The 18,720-nt window shown below is 48.4% G+C and overlaps 1 protein-coding gene across 2 annotated transcripts in view; it reads left to right on the top strand.

Moving 5' to 3' along the window:
- The window catches only part of SMC1B (structural maintenance of chromosomes 1B), a 51,644-nt gene that overhangs the window by 16,246 nt on the left and 16,678 nt on the right, over positions 1 to 18,720 (top strand). For both annotated transcript variants that reach the window (XM_036759154.1, XM_036759155.1), the window contains exons 11-17: positions 383 to 562; positions 7,041 to 7,187; positions 7,511 to 7,648; positions 9,373 to 9,489; positions 10,267 to 10,373; positions 14,412 to 14,553; positions 15,920 to 16,065. In XM_036759154.1, the coding sequence (XP_036615049.1) occupies positions 383 to 562; positions 7,041 to 7,187; positions 7,511 to 7,648; positions 9,373 to 9,489; positions 10,267 to 10,373; positions 14,412 to 14,553; positions 15,920 to 16,065 (977 nt within the window). The remainder of the gene's footprint in view (positions 1 to 382; positions 563 to 7,040; positions 7,188 to 7,510; positions 7,649 to 9,372; positions 9,490 to 10,266; positions 10,374 to 14,411; positions 14,554 to 15,919; positions 16,066 to 18,720) is intronic.

The following is an 18,720-nucleotide window of genomic DNA, read 5'->3' on the forward strand; positions in this document are numbered from 1 at the left end:
TTGTGATGGGGTGAATGGAAGTTGCTGGAGCAGTCAGTCAGCACCTCCTCCGTCAGCCTCCTCAGTTGGTAGCACGGAGCCCAGCACATCACAGGGTACAGTGAATGCTTACTGATTGCCGGCCCTCGGCTTCCTCCTCTGTAAGACAAGGGAGTTGGTCCAGAAGGTCTCTGAGGGCCAGGACCCTGTAGCCCAGAGGCTTCACAGGGCATTATCTGCCTTTGTTAAAATGAAAGATCGTGTCTCAACTTCTCCTTCTACTTTCTACCTTGTCTCTTACGCAGCTCTTGCTTTCCTTGGCAGTCGCTTGCCAGGGCTCTGACTAGTCAAGGATGCCCGCCAGGTGTGGGATGCATCACATGCTCTTTGTTGCATCTTTCAGATCAAGCCCATCAACGAAAGACTCCGGGAGATGAAAGGCTCCAAGATGGTGATAGATGTTGTGCAGACCCACCTTCCACAGCTGAAGAAGGTCATCCAGTTTGTGTGTGGCAATGGGCTCGTGTGTGAAACCGTGGAAGAGGCCTGGCACGTGGCCTTCGATGGGCCTGAGCGGCTGAAGGTGAGGGGGACCAGCCGCTGGGAGTGGGGAGTGGGCTACACCCAGACGTCATATATGTGTGTGCCCATCTATCCATCCGTATGCACATCTGTGCTTTGGGGGCTGATTTCATTTCGCTGCTCATGTGGATTTCTGGGAGCGGTTTTATGTTCGTGCCTCATTGGCCCCTGGCACCAGGATTCCCCCCCTTGTACCTTGATACCCCCAAGCATGGGATGGCAAAAGAGGGCAGAGGTCAGCCGGCTCCTCGTCAGGGTTAGAGGCTGCCCTGCGGGTGGACAAAGGAGCCTCCATTACCACTTGAGGGAACGTGTGACCTGCTTCTTCTTGGGTGGAGGTTTGTTCAGCGGGAGGATCCAAAGGGGCTGTAGCAGAGTTCTGCCGACAAGGCACTAGGTGAGGGTGATGGCCGCCAGGAGCGGTCTGGTCAGCATGGCCGGCAGAGTCCTGGTGTGTGTGCACGCGCGTGCGTGTAGGTGGCTCTGGGTAGCTGCGGGCGTGACTTCCTGGGTGTTACAGGAAGAGGAGAAGGCAGAGGTGGAGGCAGCTACCAGGGCATAGACCAAGGGTCAGGAAGTCTTGCCTCAGGCCCTCACTGGCAAGTCGCTTCACCTCTCTTCTCCTCAGCCTCCACACCTGTACAGTGGGTCCAATGGCACCACTTGCCTCCCAGGGCTGTGCCAGGGATAGAAATGCCATTATTGGGGCAGCTAGGTGGCGCAGTGAGTAGAGCACTGGCCCTGGAGTCAGGAGGACCTGAGTTCAAATCTGACCTCAGATACTTGACACGCTTTCTAACTGTATGACTTTGGGCAAGTCACTTAACCCCAATTGCCCTGCCCCCCCCCAAATAAAAACAAGAGGGAGAAATGCCTTTGTTATCATTTTTCTCTGTGGCTCATTTTGCTTTTCCTTTAAACATCTAGATGCTGTGCCATCGGCGCCTCTGTAGTCAGTGTTGATGTCAGTTGGCTAGGGTGATCTCTCTTTGTCCCACCAAGTCTGGCTTTGCCTTTGCTCTGTCCGAGATCACGATTGCTGCTCCCTCCCTTTAGATGTCAGGGGAAGCTCCGGCCTCCCAGTTAGCTCTGTGGGTGTCGCTCAGCTTCAGGGGCTTCATTGGGTTCTGCTCCCCCGTTCTAGAAGCTGGTCAGCTCACATCACCCCGATGCCCAGCTACACTAGCTAAGTGTTTGTTCCCTACATTTCGTTCTCTGATGCTTTTCCTGTTTCCTGCCCCTGTCTGGTGATTGGGGAGGAGCACCCCCCACCCCAGGTCTGATGCCACCTGTTTGCTCTTCTTGCTTCCCTGCCTCTCTTCTCTTTCCTTGCCCAGAGCCTCATCTTAGATTCTTACCCTAATTCCACTCAAACCCTCTTCATAATCTACCCTTTTCAGTTACACTTTGTTTTGCTTGTGACTCATCTCAGGTTCCCAAACCTTCTTGGTTCTCTCCCTAGTGTCTCAGTCATTTTTCACAGTAGCTCTAGGCCCAAAGAGGCACTTCACCGTGCCATGACTAAGTGGTCAGGTTGAAGCCCTGGGAGTACCTGACATCCTGCCCCTCTCCCCTTTCTTCCTCTTGGCTTTTAGGCTGAAATGTCTTTTTCATCCCTTATGATTGCCCACAGATAGTTACTTTTTTGATTCTCTGGACTCCTGTGTTTGTATTTCAGAGTTCTTCTCAGATCGGGTCTTGTCATCGGGCATTTTCTTTTTCAGGCCTGTTTTATATTCACTTTTGCTGGGTAAGTTATTCTTGGTGGTCAGCCTGATTATTTTCCCTTCGGGGATGTCATATTTCAAGCTTTCTGCTGTGTAGTGGAGAGCTAAATACGTATTTATAGGCTGCTAAGTTCTGTGTAACCTTGTGGAGGGAAAGGGGGAAAGTACAAGCTTCTTTAGCATTGAGTACCTACTGTGCACCAGGCACTGAACTAAGCTCTTCACAGATTTTATCTCATTTGATCCTCACACATCCAACCAGGTAGGTGCTGTTGTTATCTCAAGGAAAATAGAGGTTAAGTGACTCACTTGGGATCACACAGTGTATTGGGAATCAAGATGGGCTCTTAGCAATTATTCAACCTAGTGCCTTTGAAAAGTTTGGCCTTTTTTCTTGATTAAATTAGGAGACCTTGATAACCTCCTTGCCTTGGGGGAAAGCCTAGTTTACATGGGTTTGAATGACATGTTTGTGGCATCAGAGGCTTTTAGACCACATGGGTTTAAGTTGCATTTTTGTGACGATTTTAGGTCACTTGGATGAGTCACATGTGTGACTCTCTTTTGACCCTGAACAAGATATATAAACACAGAGGTTGGCTTTCTCTCTCGGTGCTCTGAGCCACAGCAGGAGTGGTGCGTGACTCTAGGCCAGCCATTGTCAATAGCTCCCCAGCTTTGATGTTGATGCTTCTCTGGTAACTGTATATTGTGATTTTGTCAGACAGAAATCTGTTGATTCGTGCTTATCTGCTCTGTTTGTATTTGCTCTGAAGTTCAGGGTACTGGCTTTAACCCCTGAGCTGAGTGAATGATATTTGTATGTTGGATTGAAATAAAATTGTTAGCCCCTTAATGTTGCTTTCCTTGGTAAAGCAGATCAAAAGGACCTGGGCTTGCAGCATTCTTCTTGTTGGGCTTGTGTTGGTTTTTCACCCCCACAGCAGCTGCTAGCCACATTATTGCAACACACAGTTAGTATTTGAGGCTGGATTTGAACTGGGGTCTTCCTGACAGTGACTTCTGATCAACACTTTAATACACCTGCACCCAGTGGTGTGGCATCTCAGTACAAAAGAGAAAAGTAAACTGATCTCTAGGGGAAAATAGGAAAACTGTGATGTTCACCTCTCAAGCCTAGACCAGTGTAACCAAAATCTAAACAAGGAGTAAACACACTGGATAGAATTTAGAAAGGTTAGCTAGGATAAGAACAGAAAAGATTATCAGGTCACCTCTACAGCCTTAACCAGGGATCATTGCATAAAAAATCTCACAGATATGTGCAGAAAAACAAAAATATCAAACATACCCTTTACAACCACAACACAACAAAAATTCTGTTCGTTAAAGGGCCTTTGAAGAAAGCTTTAGAATTAATTGGAGACTAAGTAACATAGTCCTGAAGAATTGGTAGGTCAAGGATCATATCATAAACACAGTAGAGAATTTCATCCAAGAAAGTGACACCGGGAGACAGCAAACCAAAACTTTTGTGATGCAGCCAAACCAGCCCTGGGTGGGGGGAAATTTCTATCTCTAAACACTTTCAATGCAAAAGAAAAAGAACATGTCAGTTAATTGGGTGTGTAACTAACAAACCCCAGAAACCTAGAAATAAAAAAAAAATCTATCCTAAAAAATAGTAATTCTGAAAATCAAAGAAAAGATTAACAAAATTGAAAGAAAACAAAGCAAAACATTGATTTGATAAATAAAACCAGGAGCTGTTTTTTGAAAAATCAATGAAATAGAACATAGATTAGTCTAATTTATTTTAAAAGGGAGGAGGTACCAAATTACCTGCATCAAAAATGAAAAAGGAGGCTGGGGAAGCTAGGTGGCATAGTGAGTAAAGCACTGGCCCTGGAGTCCGGAGGACCTGAGTTCAAATCGAGCCTCAGACACTTGACACATGTACTAGCTGTGTGACCTTGGGCAAGTCACTTAACCCCAATTGCCCTGCCCCCCTTCCAAAAAAAAGAAAAACAAAAATGAAAAAGGGTAATTTACAACAAATGAAGAAATGAAGGAAATTAGAAGCTATTTTACCTGTTGACAATTTAAATGAAGTTGATGAATGACTGTAAAAATATCAAACAATAACAAAACAAGAAAGAATCTAAACAACCTGGTAGAGAAATTAAACCATAAATGAATTCCCAAAGGGAAAAAAGACCCTAGGACCAAATGGATTTATAGAGTATTTCTAGCAGGCATTCCAGCATTAACAAACTATTTGAAAAATTAGGAAAAGAAGAGAGCCTACCAAATTCCTTCTTTGGTACACATGCAGGATTGAGACCCAACCAGGGAAGAGCAAAACAGAAAGAAAACTTGCCAGTATACTCAGTAAATATTCACCCCAAGCTTTTAAATAAACCGTTAGTGAAAAGGACACAGCAACGTGGCAACAAAGATCTTTTACACCTTGACCATGTCAGATTCGTGCTGGAAATGCAAAGTCGGTTCAGTGTTAGGAAAACAGTAGCCTCTATCCCATTCTGTGACTTCAGGATGGGATGAATGGCCAGGTAAGAAGATCCCTGGCCTGCAAATCAGAACACTGGCTCCTGCATCTGTTACGGCATGGGCCCATTCAGTCACCTGCCGAGGCCACAATCTGTCAAGCCGTCCATTCCCCAAAAGGAGGATGCCCGCTTAGCTTCCACTTTGGGACTACCATGAAAAGAACCGCTAGAGATATTTTTGTTTTCAGAGTGCCTTGCCTCCTTTCCTTGGTTTCTTGGGGGTGTATCTGGGCCCAAGGTACACACATTTTAGTAATGTTTGGGGCACAGCTACCAAATTGCTATCCAGAGCATCCGGACCTATTCCCAGCTCTACCAGCAGGCAGGAGTGGACTGTTTTCCTTCCAACATTGGTCCTGATCCTCTTTTGTTTTTGTTGCCGGTCTGACAGGTATGATTTCTTCCTTACTCCTAGTGTGTCTATGATGTGATGTTTTAAAATTAAGTCATGTGTGTTTGAAGTTCGTCTGGGTGTGTGACACTCCAGACTGCTTCTTGTCCTCGCCTGGCGTTGTGGAGTTCTCTGGACAGGAAGCCTCTGCGTGTTTGCTGCTTTCTGCTGCCTCTTTTCAAAGCCAGGGCTGTCCGTTTTACGTTGTCACCCTGAAGATTGCTGACCCATGTGTTTCTCGGCGGCAGCTTGGCTGTTATTTTCCCAGGTCTAGCAAATATGCTTTTGGGGGTCTGATTGGTACAAGCCAATGAGTGACATTAGGTAGTATTGTCATTCCTTCCGTGTTGTCTCAGCTTAACCACGAGCACTTAATCATTTGTTTAGTTGGACTTTATTTCTGCAAAGGGTGTTTTCTAGTTGGAATGTTGGTAGATAAGCTTTCAGATATTGTATAGCTTCTGCACGTATTTGGAATAGAATTTCTCTTTCTAGCTCTTCTGTTCAATTTTGTTGATTGTATGTAGGGATGCTAATAATTTATTTCACATCCTGCAAATTTGATAAACTTGTTGATTATTTCATTTAATTTTTAGTTGACTCTAGAATTTTCTAAGTACACTTTCATTCTTTGCAAAAAGCAATAATTTTATTTCTGCTTTGCCTGTGTTTATTCTCATTACTTCTTTTCACTGTCTTATTGCTAGAGGTATCATTTTAAGCACCATCTTAAATAGTGATGGTGATGGTAGGCATCCTCACTTTATTGGAAAGGCCTCTTTCTGCATTGCATATGACATTTGCTCTTAGATTTAGGTAAATACTATTTACTATGTTGAAGAAAGGTCTATTTTTCCCTATCATTATTGCAATAAAAAGGGCTGTTGAGCTTTGACTAAAGTTCTTTCAGAATTTATTCATGTAATCATTTGGGTTTGTTTGGGTTTTTTTACTACTAATATGGTTGATTACACAGTCTTCCTTATGTTGAATTAACCCTGCATTCTTGGAACATAGTCATAACGTATGATCTTGCTAACGTTGCTGTTGTAGCTTACTTGCTGGTATTTTATTTAAATTAGTTTGTGACTGTTCATTAGAACTGTTACTCTGTAGTTTTCCTCCTTTGTCTCTCCCTGGCTTCTGTATTCAGACCATATGTATCTCAGAAAGCTATTAGAAGAGTACCCTGTTTTCTTAATATTGCAAATAATTTGGGTAGTATTGGACTCGGTTGCTCTCTGAATGTGTGATAGAGTTGACATGTGCATCCATCAGGTCCTAGCATTTGCTTTTTCTTTATCCCTTCCTCTCTTTCTGTCCCAGGCTGGCTGCCAGTCTGCACCAACATGAGTTTTCATGTGAGTAGTTTCCCACACTGATGACATGAAGGGTCTAGACCTAACACAAACCACAGTTATTCTGTGTCCTGTCCACACCTGGGCATCGTGACATGCCACCCCCCAGAGAGGTGAGAGCTGGCTTGGCCTCTCGCTAGCCAGATGGCAGATGTGGTCAGCATCCTGCAGGGATTTCAGTCGTCTTTGTGACACTGTTCACATATCTGTAAAGTGTCCAAGGTCAGAGTTGCGTGGGTAGGAAAAGAAAAGGCATTCAGAGTGGGTCTCGCTGGTCTTGAATGTGCCCCCTGAATCCAGCTCGCTCCTTCCTTTTCTATTGAACTTGGGGTAAGAGGCCACCTCGTCCTCCCGTGCCCCTTTTCTCATCTTCTGAAGGCCAGCCGGTCACCCTGGGCTGTCTCTCCACATTTTCTGTAGGAACATTTATGTGTTGAGACAACTCACAGCTAAAATGTGTTTGCATTTACAGACAGTAGCTCTTGATGGAACGCTGTTTTCAAAATCTGGAGTCATCTCTGGAGGGTCGAGTGACTTAAAACTCAAAGCACAGCGCTGGGATGAGAAGGAAATCAACAAACTGAAGGAAAGACAAACCCAGCTCATCAGTGAGTTAAAGGTGGGTGTGCTCGTTCCAGGAAGGGCTTTTCCATGGAACATTATGGGTGACCCAGGGCTGGCTCCATGGGGGGCAGGAGTGCTGCAGTGTGGTGGGCCTTCACGTGAGGCCTCCTTGGCACACAGGACATAGAGGAGCTTAGGGTGATGCCTTTTCAGCCGGTGGAGTGACTTGGGCTCCCATGGAGGCAGGGGGGACTAGAGAGGTAAGGGTTGGGGCACATGTGTGTGTGTTTAATGGCAGTTGAGGTGTGTGAAACACACATTGAACAAAGCACTACAAAATATAAGATGATTTTTTTAATCAATATTTCTCTTTTCTAGGACTTAATGAAAATCCGACGCAAAGAAACAGATTTGAAACAAATACAGGCTTTGGTACAAGGTACTCACACCCGACTCAAATATTCTCAGAATGAACTAGAGATAATTAAAAAGAAGTACCTGGCTGGTTTTCACAAGGTAAAGAGACAGAAGACATTCAGAGTTTTTCAATGAGTTGAGCTTGTTTTCTCATAGATTCCGAACAGAAAAAAATCACAGAACTCTACCTGAACAGGAATTCCCTTTTGCTGCCCCTCTAGGCAGCCTATCGAGGCTGGGTAACTCCCAGCATCCTTGGACGGCTCCTGTCTGTGCTACTGTAATAGTCAGACATTGGGCTCTGAGGCAGACCCTGCCCAATGGGTCTGATCCCTTTCCCCAAGGCAGCTCTCCAGGTGCTTCTCTCCGGGACCACTAGACCCAGCTCTTGAAGCTGATTGTGGCTTGGTGCTCTTGTTACCTCAGAACTGGACGCAGGCTTCTAGGTCTGGCCTGACCAGGACAGAACTCGGGAACCCTCACCCCCGCCTCATTTTAGAGTTTATGTAAAGCATCATTTAGGCAGCTCTTTTTGAAAATGATTGGTGGTAAACTGAGTCGGGACAAAGTGTAGGGAATGAGGCACGTACTGAGTTGAGCTTTTAATTGGCTTACAAAATGAATTCCTATTTAGTTGAGGGGGGTGTCACACATATAGGGCTTGTGGACATCAACTTGGGTTGATTACTCACTCCTCTCCAAGGAAGGCTCCGATTCCTGTCTGGAGGGAGCTGCATGTGGGGACCACAAGGCTGGCCCTTCCTCCTCCCCTTAGGGAATGAATACCAGATTAGAATCCTCTATCTGACACTCCTTGGGAGAGTGACTTTTCTAGTCACTAACCCTTAGCCCAGGCTGTATCCAGAGGCATAATACTGCATCACTCATTCAGCCAGGCTAGTGCCAGACAGAAATCAGACACAGTTATATAATGTACCAGCTAGTAAGCACAATGAATGGGCTGTTCCACTGCAAAGGAGATAGTTTAGTTCCAGAGAGAGAGACCCTCATCTCACCCCAGGAGAAATTCACCTGGGTCTCTGGGGAGGCAAATGGGTACTTGGGACATGCCAGAGGTGCCCGCTTCCCACCCAGGGAGCCCCACACCAGGTGCTGCTCCCTCCTCTAGGAGCTAGAAGCCAGAAAGAGCTGTGGCCACTGCCCCATGACTGTTGGGTCATCATTCTGTCCCCGACTGAGGAGAGTCTTAGTGTAGTCACTAGGCTTGGACCCAGGTTACATTTGTAGAACTGAACCTCCAGACCCATCATGGCCAGATTCTGTGGAGCTAGCTCACCATCCACTGTCATTGAGAGTGAACACTGGTTCAGAGTCCAAGGGGCCGCAGACCCTGGAGCAAGGCAGTGCCTCCTTGGGCTTCTTTGTGCCATGGGCCTTTGGATGAAGTGGTTTCCAGCTCCCTCGGAGCCCTGATATCCTGGGGACCAACTGTGTTCTTAGGCTTTGTCCAGCTTAGATGTTTAGTCACAGGTCTCATTCAAAGCAGTCATCTCAACAACTGACAGTATCATGCTAGTGTTGCATTTAGTAATGGGCACAATACCTCATGGTATTTTTATAGACTTGAAAACCTTGACTTAAATTGCCTTATCTGATGACAGCATGATCGTTTGGCCATTTCCGTCTAATGGACCGCCCTCCCTGCCCAGGACCCCTTGGCAGTCGGAACTGAATCGGCTTCCCTGCTTGTGGTTGCTCACTCCCTTTATAAGACCCTGTGCTGCTCAGGTGTGTTACACACAATGTAGGAAACATGGAGCCTTTGAGGGCTGTGTCAAAACCATCTTCTTCCTCACAATTAGGAACAATCCCAGCTGCAAAGTGAATTACTGAATATTGAATCACAGTACGCAATGCTGAGTGATGGCATCGAGGAAAGAGCGCGGGAAATCACCAGTTTTCAAGAAAGGATAGATAAGGTGATGAGTCTTCTGTACAGGATGGGATAGCAAAGATGCTGGTTCATTTCTGTGGTATTGGGGAAATGGCGTTGGATGAGGAAAGTAATCTGCCCCCCAGCCAGCACTTACTGAGCGCCTGCTGGCAGCCAGACACTGTGTTAGGTGTTAGAGACCATTCCTGTCCTCGAGGGGGTTCCATTCTAGTGGGGAGGCTGGCAGCCCTACAGAGTGTGCGAGCCTCAGGGTGCAAAATGAGGCCATTGCAGGGCTCTGCTTTGTTCCCCCATGTTCCAGTGGTAGGAGAGAAGATAATCTAAGAAAGGCCTTCTGGTGGGAAGACAGATGTAACTGTCACTGTTGGTGTCCCACTCTAAGTCTTGGAAGAAAAGAGCATAATGTAATTAATGAGAAGTCAGTGTTCCAGAATAGCCTCGATGCCCCAAGACCTGAAATACCGTGTGACCTGGGCAGGTCACCTAACTTTCTCATGTGCTCGGCATCTCTGGGATGATAGGAAGTAGCAGAGAAGGGCCAGCCCACATTCATGCTTTTTCCCCTCCAAGTTTCCTGGGCCAGTAAAGTCACAGGCCCAGGCCCTCTGCCGCCCTTCTTGTTAGTGTTATCATGAAAGCCTTTAGGGTCAGCCCAGACACTGTTCTTTCATCCTTATTCAGAACGGGCTGAGCAGATGTCATGAAATTAAAGGAAGAGTGAGTGAAATCGTTCATTGAAACTGCTTCTATTTTAGTGATACACAATGAATTATCCGCCTGAATTGTATTCAAATTATTTAAGGTGGAAGATGAAATTTTCCATGACTTCTGTGAAGAAATTGGTGTAGAAAATATCCGTGAATATGAAAACCAGCATGTGAAACAGCAGCAAGAAATCGACAAGAAGAGGTACCCTTTTCACTCAGCCCTTACTTTTCGCATAAATCCCTTTAGCAGGAGCCGTGTGTGGCAGGGGTGTAGCAACATTCTGGCTAGTAGCTACTGAGGCTTTGTAAAACCAACAACAACCAGCATACAGAAGGCCACTAACACAGGTTCTTTGATCTGCTTTACTGAGGAAAGTAACGTTAAGGGGTTAACAGTCTCACTTTAATCTAACATACTAATATCATTCACTTAGTTCAGGAGGAAAAGCCAGCAACCTGAACTTCAGAGCAAATACAAACAAATTACAAACATATACAACGTAAACAGACCAAATCACAATTCATAGTCACCAAAGAACCAATGGGTCTGGGTTAGCAAAGCCAGGGGGCGGTTGCTACAGCTTGCCTAGAGTCCCACATCACTCTTCCAGTGAGTGAGAGCCCCCAAACAAATCATCTGCGTTTCTTCAAAGCCAGAGGGCTCTTAACAATGGCTTCCCAGAGTCTCCACATCAACATTCCTCCATGAGTAAGAGCCCCCTGACAAAAGTGCCAACCTTTGGGTTTTTATACCCTGTTCAGGGGGAAAGATTCACACCTAATCAGCCAAAGGGTGTGGGCCTGGGGCTTTGCCCCTAGTAAGGCTTAATCAAAGGCCTTTGATTACTTTAGCATTTCTAAAAGAGAAAGCAATAAAAAAAAAAAGTCCCACCTTAATTACCAATACACCGGAGATTTCGGATTCCTTGGTTCAGGTCACCCCGGGTCATGCCTAAGTTCTCTTAGTGGCAGCAAGGCCCTGACCCTCTCTGAGCGATGGTGGTGTTGACACCCCTTCCTCAGAGGATCCTTATAAGGAAAACACTTGACAAAGTATAAAGAACAATGTGGCGCAGGAGGAAGTCATGGAACCAAATCCATCCTCACCCCAGCTGATGTGAGGAGGGATGGCCTTTGGGTGGTGGGCAGGGATGAACATGAAGCTTGACTCCTCACTCCCTTACTACGAGATTCAAGGGCCCAGCCTCTCTCTGAAGCCATCTGCCCTTTGGGAGAGCTAGAACCATCAGGAAGTTTGTCCTTCTGTCATGCTGAGGTCTCTGTCTCTCAGGCTTCCACCCTTTGCTCCAAGCACAATCGTGAACAGTGAGAGCGTGAGAGGTAGAAAGGGGCCAGATGGTGAAGACTGGAAATGCCGTAGGATAGGGGAAGGCAAGGAGCATAGATTGAGTAGCAATTGTATGCTAGGCCCTGTACTGAGCACATGGGGGGATGCAAAGAGGCAGAAGACATCCTTATGCTTGAGGAGCTCCAGTGCTAATGGGCAGGATATCACATAGCAACTATGTATTAGTAAGATATTCACACGCCAAACTGGACGTAATCATCAGTGATTGAGAAAGGCTTCCTGCGGTCAGTGGGATTTTAGCTGAGACTAGAGGAAAGCCAGGAGGCAGAAATGAGGTGGGAGAGAAGTACAGGTATGGAAGAGCAGCTGGAGAAAATGCCTGGAGTGTGGAGATGGAGGTACTGCCCTGTCATAGGACTGGTTTGGGGGTGGCGCAGTGATGAGGGCGTGGACAGGAAAAGGCTGGCCGGGGGGGGGGGGCGGCGAACTTTGGAGGCCAGACCTGTGTGTCATGGCTAAGGAGCTTTTGGAGAGTTGCTGTGACACTGAGTGGAGAGGCTGGCCTCCAGCAGGGACTCGATCTGGAGGACGATGGGACAGCCTTGGACAGTATTATGAGAGGAAGGGGAGAGGGGAGTGTGCTGTGTTTGGGACATGATGAGTTCAAGATGTCAGAAGGGCAGTAGGAGACTGGAGGTCAGGAGAAGTGAGAATCCACAGGAGCTGATGAGATCACCAAGTAAAAGAAGCTGGAGGAGGCCCAGGCCAGAGCCTTGAAGGACAGCCCTGGTCAGGGACCATGACCCAGAGACCCAGGAATGGAGCCTAGGAAGGAGGGGAGAGAACCAGCAAAGTGCTGAAGAGAAGGGGGAGGAAGGGCAGTGAGAAGAGACCACAAGAGGCTCCTGGTCACCCTGGAGAGGGCCATTCAGGTGGGATGTAGAGGTGGGAAGCCAGATCGTAGATAGGGCCAAGAAGGAGCAAGGAAGAGGGGCAGAGGCACAGCCTGTGGACTGCGGAGGGAGGAAGACGGGACCAGGACCTCCGGGGTGGGCACTGGCGCCTTCTCTGCAGCTTCCATGCTGACACGGCTGCCTGACGCACTGTGAAGTCAGGTTACGCTGCCAGCATGGGGCAGGAGGACTGGGATCTGGCTCTTGCTGGCTCTTAGGCCAGCTGCCACATGGGCAGCTCTCTGCCCACCATGTTACACTGCTCCTGCTTGTCAAGCTGTGGGCTGTCCTCCAGAGTCTCTCGAGGGGCAAGTGAGATGGCATGTTCAGACACGTACTTGAGGAAAACTTCTTTGGTGGCTTTGGGGAGGGGGGGACCAGGGAGGTGAAATAAGAGGCATTCCTTGGACTCTGGGCAAGAGGTCAAAGGGGCCTGAATTGTGGGGGCAGGGGGACTGGAGAGGTATTGGGACAGGGCTGCCCCGTAGTCTGAGGGGGTGAGTAACCCCCACCGCCAAGGCTGTGACCCTGGGCAGCTGGGGAGTGGGAGCAGGCCCATCTCCATGCGTTGCTCTCAATATGCCAACTGGCTGTGCCACATCAAGTGTGTAGGGATGGGCCTCGGGAGAGAGTGAGGTGGTCATTGAACCCAGGACCGCCACTGAGGTCACCAGGTGAGAAAGCATTGGAGCAAAGGGAAGGGGGCCAGGACCAGTTCATGGAGGGGGAAGATGCAGGATGTCCAGAAGGAAGAAGCTGGTCACTTAGGGTTGATGGTGAGGCCTGAAGCCATCTGTCAAGGGTCAGGAAGACAAGGAGAGTAGGGAAAGGGCAGCATCAAGCTGCCCAGTTGTTAGCAGCAGTTTGGCAGATACAGGAAGAAGAAATGGAGGCATCCAGTCAGTGAGGGGTTTTTCAGGATGGGGGAAAATTGGGCAGGAGCCAGTGGACAGGGAGAGAGTGGACCAGGTAGTGGGGGCATTTTGCTGGAGAATAGGGCCTGGAGGGGATGTGAGCCAGGGGGCATGTGCCCAGGGGAGGCAGGGAAGGGATAAGACAGCAAGAGCTGGGGGAATGGCCTCAGGCTCTGGTAGGATGTGAAATAGGGCCCTGGTGAGCTTGAAGAGCAGATTGGGAGCGGGCCAGCCCACCATGAAGCTGCACGTGAGGAGCAGTGAAGCAGCAGAGGGTGGGCCTGGTGAGCAGATTGGGAGTGGGCTCGAGTGAGCAGCTTAACTGTACGTGAAGAGCAGTGCTGCAGCAGAGGGTGGGCGTTGGCAAGGCCTCTTCCTTATCCCTTACACCTAATTTGCCTGGCATCGGTTCCCCTTTCTCCAGGGAGACTTTAGTGTCCCCCAGATTTCTGCCCTGGCCTCATTGGGCCCCCTTCCTCCCAGACATCTCACTTACAGCCACAGGTCACCATTTGTCTCCCTGCTCAGAAGCTTCTGGTGACTCCTGTCCCTCAGATAAAAGCCAGACTCTCTGCCCTGACGTGAGGTGACCCCAGCCTGCCCTCCTAGGTGGCTTTCCCTCACAGTCAGGCCTGACTCTCAGTGCTTCCTCTAGCCTTGCTACTCATTTCTGTCTCTGAACTCCTGTGCCACTGGAGAGCCATGCAGGCTTCTAGCAGGAAGTGCCCCCTCCCTCCTCAGTTACTCTTGATTCCATAATCCCCTCGGGGCTTTTTGGGTCTTTGCGTTCTTCCTGGAAGCTGGGACTGCCTAGTGGATGGGGTGGGCGGCACTGTGCACCCTGCCTCAGATACTTGGGGTGTCAAGCTAAGATGATGCCCTCCCAGAGCTTCTGGAAGGACCCCAGGGGGTAGCAGCAAGCCCAAGAGCACCCGGTCAGAATGAGTCAGCGCCCTTCACACAGGAGGGGTCAATGGGATCAGCGGTGGGGATGAGACCACAGCAGGGGCCGTTGTCTGAGGAGTGGGAGGTGGTTACAAGGTACCCCTGCTTTGTTTTCCTAGGCTCGAGTTTGAGAAACTGAAAACTCGATTAAACATTCAGCTTGAATATAGCCACAACCAACTGAAGAAGAAAACAAATAAGGTTTCTGCGCTAAAAGAAGCCATCCTCAAAGACTCCAGTGAGATCGAGAGTCTGAAGGAGGTAACCCTGCGCTACCTTGGAAAGGGGGGGAGGGGGCTTGGAACTCTTTGGGAAGGGCCCAGAATTGCAGCAGCCTCCTGGGCTACCTCGGCTAGCCCATCCTTGAACCAAAATGCCCAGCCTCTGCTTAGAGACCCGCCCTCGGGGGTATCCCAGTACAGTCCGACCCTCCTTGGTAACAGGTGTCCGTTCCACCAGGTCTTCAGTGGTCTTTCCTGCCTTCTTCCACCTGTTGCCCCAGCCCTGTGGGGTCCCCACGTCTGCCCTTCAGACCCTTTAGGAGAGCTGGGGCATCTTTCCCAAGTCTTCTGTGTGGCCCCAGTGGGCACTCCCCCAGAGGGGTAGGTAGCGCTGTTGGTCTCTTCAGGGGAGTGCTGCCTGGCAGAGACCACATGGGCTTCCTTTTGGGCTCACAAGCCTCTGAGGATCCCCAGCCAGTCCCCTCCAGCTGGCCCCAGGCACTAGAATTACAAAGATAAAAATTGAACAGTCCCTGCCCTCAGGAAGCTTCTGTGATGTGGAAGATGGCTGGCATGATCTAAAGACATGTAAAGAGCTGTGTGATATTAATGCATAATAAACTTGAGATGATTCACAGGGAGGGGGGCGGAGGGCGGGGGACAGCTCCAGCAAGTGGGTGGCCATTCAGTCTGAGCCGTTAAGGAAGCTGGGGGCCAGAAGAGGATGCATTTTGAGCACGGGTCTGTCTGTGCTAAGGCACAGAGGTGGGAGGGGGAGTCTCCTACATGAGCAGCAGCAGGAAGGCCAAAGCATTTAGGGAGGGGGTCATATATGACAAGGTTAGAAAGGTGGGCTGGCGCCAGGCCCCAAAGGGCTTGAAGTGCCAGTCAGAGGAGTAAGTGTTGAGGAAATCAACATGGACCAATTGACCTTAGAGGTAATAGGGAGCCACAAGGGTTGGTTGAGCATGGGAATGACATGACCAGACTTGGGAAAACCACTTTGGCAGTTGTGTGAAGGGGGAAGGGAGACCAGAGAGGACACTGCAGATGCCAGACAGATGTGGCAGTGCAGTGGCTGGGTGGTGGAATGAGAAAGCCTTGGGGTCAGTTCAAGCCCTGGATTGTCACTTCACTGTCCCTTTGGTGTCCCAGATCACTCGGAGTGAAAGTGACAGAGGAGATGCTGGTGGGTGTCTGGGGAAAGACTTTCCCTCCCTAGGAGTTACACTGGAGGGCTGGCCAGACCAGGCACAACCCCCAGCCCCAACCCAAGTCTTTTAGATTCATGGTTCTGGAGGGCCTGCACCTTGAGCTCCAACTTCTCACTTCGGGCTGGGGTGATGGTTGTGTGGATGGGCTGGGGACAAGACAGAATGCAGGACTGAGGCCTTTTCTCCATGCAGGTGGAAGAAAGCTGCCTACAGGTCGTGGATGATCTCATGGCACAGCGGCAGCAGCTGAAGGATATGTGTGTCACGCAGAACACTGACATCGAGCAGGCGCAGGGCCAGCTGGAGGAAGCACGCAAGAAGCTTTTGGCCATCAATAGGTAATTGCTGGCTGTACTCGCCAACACTGGGGATGGTTTTCAGATATTTTCCAGGCATGTGGACATTTCAGAGTGACAAAGATGGGCTCATTGTCTGCTCCAGATGTATTTGTGTCATGGGAATAAGCATTTATGTAGTGCCCACTGTGTGCCCAGCACTGGGCTAAGTGCATTAGGATTACAGAAGCCTTGACTTATTATAAAGAAGCTCATAATTTGAGAGTGGGAAGGGGTTCCAGCAGCCATCTAATATAACCCCCACACACAAAATCTGTCTTGGATGCTCTTTTCGCTCTAGGTTTTTGGAGCCCCCCCCCACCCCCTCCAGTCTAACCGCTCCTTCTTGGTCTCCTTTGCCGGGTTCTCCTCTAGGTCACACCCTCTAACCAGTGGTGTCCCCCAGGCCTCTGTCCTGGGCCATCTGCTCTTCTCAGACTGTCTCACTGGGTGATCCCATTAGCTCCCATGGAGGTACAGGATGACTGCTCCCCTGCCCTCCCAGCCCTCTTGGTGGGGTTCCGTCTTCCCTGCCCTTCCTCCTGAAGATGAGCAGAACCTTGTCATCTGCCCTGTCCTTTTCCCTCTGCCACAAACTGAACCTGAACAGAAACTATCCTTTTGGAGCCCCTGGAGAGAAAGGAATGGCTAGCTGTTCTTTCATATCCCTGGCCTTAGCACAGGGCTTGGCATACACTAAGTGCTTAATAAATGCTTTCCTATTCTGCATCATAAACAGCTGATTCTTAGGTATCTGACAGCATGGGTAGCATATGCCAGCCCTGAGGAGTCTTCTCCCAGCTCCCAGCCTCACGAATGAGCCTCCAGTCCTGGAGTGGGATCCTAGAGGTATCCCTAGTGAGCCAGGGAGGATTCTTTCATGCCATCAGCCAGCCTGAAGAAGCTTCTTAAAAGGGGATATTTATTAAGGAGGTCCCGTCAGAACATCTGGTGGAAACCCCCCCCCCCGAAAAATCTGTGACTCAGTCTCTCACAAGTGCCTGCAGAGTCCAGGGTGGGCCCACCCCCCGGCAAAGGGATCATCTCCTCCCTGACACAGTGATTCTGCATCTGTATCAGTAAGGCAGTACTAACAGTGTAGATGATAATTGTCAAAATGCCTACGTGGTTCTGTATCACAAAGTATACGAGCCTCTCCACATAGAAGGCAGAAGAAGTAAACCATTTATTCAGACACCAGAGAACCATATCCCACAAGCCATTTATCCAGGCTATCACAGCAGTAGAACATTCCATACATAATATCACAGCCTGGAGCCTCTCCATCCCAAAACCTCTCTGACCCCCCTGCTGGGGTCTTCCCCAAAACAAACTCACAGTACAGCTAAGTCATCCTGTTCAGTTCTTACCATCATGACGTCCATTAGCAGCCCTAACTTTCTCTCTCTCTCTCTCTCTCTCTCCCTCTCTCCCTCTCTTTCTTTCTGTCTTTCTCTCTCCCCCCCTCCCTCCCTCTCTCTCTCTCCCTCTCCCCTGAGACATAACTTCTACCACATGTGACTTAGGCTTCCTGTGACTTAAGCAGGTCATATGGCATAATAATGGGTGGGAAAGATCTTCAAATCTAAATTGCTACTATATTCAGCCCCAAGATCTTTCATATCCATTACAAAGGGCAGTAGGAATTCTGGGAGAAGTGGTGTCAACAGAATTTTACACAGTAATATAACAGGGATAACACAAGCATATAAAACAATGTCATCATTCCCCCCTCGAATGAGTGGGGCTCGAAATCTTGGGGTAAAGGGTGAAGGTCTCATCCTCCAAAGCTTCTTCCTGCTGAAATTGGACGTAGAGTCCTATTTGAGAGGTCAGTTCTTTAGCCAGCTGGGATCTGGAACTCAGTTGATGCCCAGTCCAGGGATGACATCAACACACATCAGAGGGTGACATCTATCTGGCTTAAGTGATCAGGAATCTGCAGGTGGGTGGTACCTAAGAGGGAAATAAATCTCACGAACAAATTTAAGAGACAAAAGTCAAAAAGAAAGAGGTTATCATAGCCTCATTCACGATAGAATACATGAGTCAAGTGTACATAAGTCATAATCATTTTCACCTGGGTGGACTACTGTTACAGTATTGTCTTTCCCACGTGCTACAATGTCTGCAGCCTTCGGAACATTGTCCAGCTTCCGTTTTACCCGTACTTTAGCTCTCAATTTTATTCTCTCAGTAGAACCAAATCCTTCCTTTCCTCTGATAATTGTTTTGGAAGGAGGATCAGTTTTCTCAGGAGGTATTGTTTCACAAGGAGTAATAATCAATTGAACTATTGTATCATTTTTGCACAACTGTATAGGTTCTTCACCTAAATTCTGGAGTGTCACAATAATTTCTCGTCGATAACTAGAATCTGTCACTCCAGCCGATACATGTACTCCTTGAGCTGCTAATCCTGATTTAGGTAATATCCATCCAAAAGGATTCTTAGGGATTCTCATACATGTCCCAGTAGAGCTTTTTCTTATCTCTTTTCTATTGATCCAGATGCTTGTAGATAATATGGAATATGATACATCCACTCTATATTGTTCAATACATAGTATTTCTTCATTTCATTACCTTTGTAATGAGACCTATTGTCACTGAATCTCCATTAGGGTTCCATTATACAGACTTATAATATCTAGAGTT

The sequence above is a fragment of the Trichosurus vulpecula genome, chromosome 5 (assembly GCF_011100635.1).
Source record: "Trichosurus vulpecula isolate mTriVul1 chromosome 5, mTriVul1.pri, whole genome shotgun sequence".
In the NCBI taxonomy this organism is placed as follows: Eukaryota; Metazoa; Chordata; class Mammalia; order Diprotodontia; family Phalangeridae; genus Trichosurus; species Trichosurus vulpecula.